Raw genomic sequence first — 5,527 nt, 5'->3', positions numbered from 1 at the left:
GGTGACCACACAGACCTGGTCCCTGCTGTCTTACGTTTGTGTTCTAATTAATAATAATTACAGCAAGTAACATTTTTTTCTAGCACAAAGTGATTTTAACATCAGAAATATAAATTTTCTTTAAGTTATGGAGAATTTTTAAATATTCTTAACTAAACTGCATTTAATTTCTGAAGTCTGGTTTGGAGATTATAAGTGGAAGTCACAAGTCAGCATGATTGACAGATATTAGCAACATGCTTTATGACACTTGTTTTTTCTGCCTGCATTGTTAATTAATGACGGTTTTATTCCTTAAAGGTTACTAAGAAAAGGGTTGCAAACAAAAAGAACTTTGAGAGTAAGGAGGCCCAGAGTTCTCCAGCTACCACACTTCAGACTAGCCAGCCAGCCTCTTCCAATGTCACCAAAGTGATTCCACAGGAGACTTCATCAGCTTCCTTAAAGTCCTCTCAGATTACTCAACCTGCATCTTCTTTTCAAGTTGAAGGCACCTCCCAAGGCCACAGTATGTCTCACCACAAATCAACACCAAGCTCTTCTTCAAGAAGAAAATCAAGAAAACTGGCTGTCAATTTTGGTGTTTCTAAACCTTCTGAATAAATTTGGTACTTGGAATTAAATTAATTTCTTTCCTTTCCAGCCAGCTTTTCAGAAAAACATATCTGTGTCTCATAAAAAATTAGAATGTGCTATTTTAAAATAATATGTTTCAATTAAAAATTTTTGATTTGTTGTCAGGCACTTTTCATGCTATATCAAATTGTGCATCTTAAACATGTGCAGTTTGTTTTACATCAATTATACCTCAATAAAGCTGTAAAAAAGAAAACAGCTAAATTAAATCTTGTGTTAAAATAGTACCAGTAGACTAAGCATTAAAATGTACCACTCTAACTATTGGCCTCACCATTAGAAGCATCCTAAACTATGACTTAGACATCATAGTGCAATAATAATAAATTTTGACACTCTTGAGGGATAATTAAATGGAGCATGAAAATTGGGCCTCAAATATAATTTACTGAGTGTGGATTTTATTTCTGTTTTTAATGATGTAACAAGTTTGTCAGGAGAATGGCTCTTATTTATAAGTATTTTAACTTCTGTTTTGTTGTCTCTGAGGGTCCTTTAGACCTGCTGTGAAATGATCACACTTGCGGTGGTGCTGCCAGTTTTGCTTTATTCTAAATTTTGTACCAAAGCAAGTTTAGAATATTGATCAGAGTATTTCATTTAACTGCTTAGAACTACAAAGAGCAATCTAGATTTGAGCAAGTAATTACAATTTTTTAGATTACAAAACCAGCATTAGTAATTTCTAATAAAATTATGTTTCAAAATCTACAGGGTACAATGACCACAAATTAATCTTCTAATAGAATAAAGTAAAAATCTATCAATCATGTTGTTAGTTAAAATAAATTGTGTTACTCTTTTGTATAGCTTTTTACCTGCTTACTTAAACATATGTGAGAGCTCCATTGTTGGTCCTTGTAGTGCTTCTTGGGACTGATGAAATTCTAATTTTTTAAAAAATTCTAAGGTGTGCTATAATACAGGCACAATCACTTTGTGGTGTACTTGATTTACATGACAAATGCCTGTCTCGTTCTGTTTCCATATTTTTAGCTTTATGCTGAACTGTTCAGTGACTCTGGCATTTTGTCTTTGCATGTCATGTGTGGGTGTGTATTGTTCAAGCTATGGCTGTTAAAATTATTTTAAAATTTATAAAAATTTCTCAGTGGTACCAGGGCCTGAGTTTTTATATATATATTTATCCTTTAGTTTTTGTGATATGCTTATATTTTTAAGGAAGTAAGTTATCATACTTTTTTAAAAGTAGGAACCATAATGTTTATATGGAACTGCTTATTATTCTATCCAGTTTCACTTAACTCGTTAAAAATTCTGCCATGAGTCTGAAAGTAGTCTGTTTTTTTTAAATGCTGGCATTGAACTAAATGGATTCCTTTCTCTAACTGCTGATGTCAGAGTTTCTCTCTATGTTAACAGGATATTTGTATATTAGTAGTGCCTTTAGTATAAGAGATAAATGTTCATTATCTGGCATTTATTATAGTCCGTGTGAGTTTCTGTGATTTTATTTTCTGTTAATTTTCCAGATTCAAATGTTCATTGGTTCCCACCATTTCCTTGTTGGGAATGTTTATCTGTAGTGGAATCTTGAATAATTCTCAGTGTTTGTCCTTATTATCTCATAGACTCTGTATTTGTTATAAAAGGAAACATCTATTATAGGAATACAATACAAGAAAGTTAAATTATGACAGTAATGTTCTGTTAACTTATTACTACTTTAAAGTGTGTAATATTTTTCACCTTATGTACCTGTACAAACCAGCATTCAAAAATTCTCACTCATCGTTATTGTGTGACCCCTCTAAAAATAATGCGCAACCCACATCTTTTTTAGAGTACAGAGGAAGGAGCATGTGCCTTCTTCTGAAAACTGCCAAGAAAAAGTTTCAACAGGCAAATTGCCACCAAGCCCAAAAGGATATTTTCCCAGTGTTTGAGCAAAGTGAGCTGATAATTCTACATGAGTAGGCAGGAAAAGTGTTTTCTTTTCATTCTTTCCTCTCCTTTTAAAAAAACATAGTATTCTAAAGGTCAAGATTAAAGAGAGATTAAAATAGGAAAGCACTTGATAATGACTAGATAGTGGTCAGGCTTTCATCTCTATTCCTTTCCCCTTGTAGACCTATTCCAAATGTGGGCATGAGGTCAATGGATCAACAGGACATGTGCCTCCCTGTGGAAACCATGAGAAGTAGAGGCTGTTTGTATCTCATGATAATCTTAAGGAGACTGGATTCATTGATAGTATGGGAAACTTACAGTTTTTCCCTTTTGGATGGGGCAGACTCAATCCACCAGCTAAAAGTATAGAAATATGCCCATTTGTTGAATCTGTTGTAAACATTCTATGACAGCTGTGGTCTGTATAGGGCACAGAAGAACAGAGTCCCCAAATTGCTTCATGCTTCCACATAACTACAGCAGTTACATCTAAATATCCTTATTCAATAATTCTCTTTTTTTTAGTGCATTAAGTGAATTTTGAAAATTGATTCTTCTACTCTCATTGTTCCTTGTTACAGTTTCCTGCATTACCTGATCATTACCTGAGTTTTATAATTTGACAGAATGTAATTGATTTAAACAACATGTAGACTAAAGTCTTAAACATCGGAAAGTCAACCACATGAAAAATTAATTTTGCCACTGTGTGCACCTTGGTTTCAAGTTAAGACTTCCTTGCTTTTCAGAGGGATAGTTTTTTTAGAACTGAAAAGATAAGCTGGTTTTTTTTTCTGTTGGTAGGAGAGATAAAGGACTCTTAATGCAGGTTTTTGTTGTTTATTTCCTCTTCTATGATCAGGTATTCACTTTGGTTTTAGACTGGTATTTCCAAACTAGTCTAAATTCTTCATTTTAAGGGAAGGAGCAGTGAAGAGGAGTTAGAAGAAGCAAACCAATGAAATCAGATATCCAGTCACTGCATTTTCAGACTATATTTCTAGCTCAAGGAAATAGGTAAGCTGCAGGGGCTTTTTTATTCACTCACTTTTTAATCATCTGTTCTATTTCTATTAATGAATCATACATTTTTGTAATGGTCGTCTAATTTTTACATGAAGTAAATAGAACTGTCCAGATTGCCATTGAAACTAGGCCTAATGTGCTTTGTCTCATTGTTCAGAGCATCTTTTTTAAAGCAACTGTGTACACTTTCCCAGCTTTTGAGCTTGCTATCTTAGGATCATCTTGCTTTCAAATTACCTTTTTACTATAGAGGACAATTAATGTATTGGAAAGAAATAACCATGACAGGCATTCTCTACTTAAAAAAAAAAAAATTAATCACAGAAGTTTCTTTAGCATTTTACTAGAGATAGTGATCGTACTCAAACTGGTAGTGTTCTCTATGTATATTTTGTAAGCTTTGTCGGTGGAATAGCCTTTTTCACAGGAGCTTCCTTTTCCTAATCAGGATAAGGCTTAAAATTCGAGAAATGAATATTTTTCAAACTGACCTCGTTCATATTTCCGTCAGACCTCTCCATCTTCCGCGAGGGAGCGGTAAAAGCTGAGTGTTGAAACAGACAACAGTGCTGAGTCAGCAGGCGTGCGGAAGTGTCACTGTTACAGTACTGAGTTAGTTAAAAGCTTGGACAGCACTGATCTTTTTTTTTTTTTCCAGAGAGGGGGAAAAATTGTATAAAATAGTTTTAGTAGTTAAGAATATCAGGAATATAGCTGCTTTTGTATCTATGTGTATGTCAGTGAACCAACAATTATGCCTTGCTCAATCAATGCATTCAGCCATCTCAAGTGCAATTTGTGATGGAGACTCTGGTTTCCAATAGATAGTTTTACATAGTTAAACCTGTAAAAATTAATTTTTTTCCAGAAATACACCCATTGCTGTTGATTTCAGCAATTGGTATCCTATTAAATTGCCTAGGCCAAATAATTAAGCTTCTACAGATATTTTAGTATTGTGAAGCCAAATTCTCATACTGTTTCTCATGAAATAATAGGACTGAGAATTTGGTCCACAGTTTGCTTTAAGTTATTTTATTCCTTTCCCTTTATAGCTAAGGGGCTTTTTCCTTTGTTTTGGGATTTGATATTTTTGTTGCCTCAGGTCTCTTACCTTTTTTTTTTTGCTTGCACCCAGTTGCTTCTCTGAGGATTTTCATCTATTTTGATATATGAGTAATAAATTGTGTGCTGTATAATCAAAGTGTTCAACATTCTGTTCATTTAAACAATATAAGTATAATTCACACATATGTATCTTAACTCATTTCTTTTCTCGCATAGCTATTTTATAAGTAACTGGAATTTTTCATTAGATCTTATACAGAGCAGTATTTTATTAAAAATTCAAAAGGGAAGACTTTTATGTGCTCATTTTGTAGTTTTTGTTTTTTAAATATCTTTACATTGTCTGCAATTAAAGTGTTTTAAACTTGCATTGGAATGGACTCCGAATGTATTTTTGTGTTAAATTGTACATTTGTAGATTTCTAGCATGAAGGTAGCCTCAAAATGTTGTGCAGAAGGATTTTAAAATATAAGAGTCACTGAAAGAGTTTAAACATCTATACATGTTAAATGCTATATGGATTTTAATTAAACCCTTGAGAATGATTTCATAAGCTGTTTGTTCTTGTATGTTTGCATTAATATCAAAAGTAGAAACATTACAGTATTCACTTAAACCCTATATCTTTTTATATGTGTATCTTGAACCTGTGTCCTCTAAACTGAAGACAGCATGGTTAGTGGAAAAAGTCTGAAGACTGTAGATTCAGATGGCCACTGTTCAGATCCTTTCTCTACTTATTACTAGTTGTAAATAAGTCATCATATTAGCATTGGCAAATCATATAAGTATAAGCCTCAGTTTCTTCATTTTCTAAAGGAAGAAAACACTCGTGTTGTTAATATGTATAAAACACTATGTACATACTAGGTGTATTACAAATGT

General features: G+C 33.1%; 1 protein-coding gene across 1 annotated transcript in view; it reads left to right on the top strand.

Moving 5' to 3' along the window:
* XRN1 (5'-3' exoribonuclease 1) overlaps positions 1-5,187 on the top strand; it is a 113,220-nt gene extending 108,033 nt beyond the window's left edge. The window contains exon 43 of the mRNA XM_077756726.1: positions 301-5,187. Within this exon, the coding sequence (XP_077612852.1) occupies positions 301-603 (303 nt within the window). The 3' untranslated portion in view covers positions 604-5,187. The remainder of the gene's footprint in view (positions 1-300) is intronic.
* Positions 5,188-5,527: the final 340 nt, after the last annotated feature.

The sequence above is a fragment of the Crocuta crocuta genome, unplaced genomic scaffold (assembly GCF_008692635.1).
Source record: "Crocuta crocuta isolate KB4526 unplaced genomic scaffold, BGI_CrCroc_1.0 scaffold337, whole genome shotgun sequence".
Classification (NCBI taxonomy): domain Eukaryota; kingdom Metazoa; phylum Chordata; class Mammalia; order Carnivora; family Hyaenidae; genus Crocuta; species Crocuta crocuta.
This window is presented reverse-complemented; position numbering and strand designations above follow the sequence as displayed.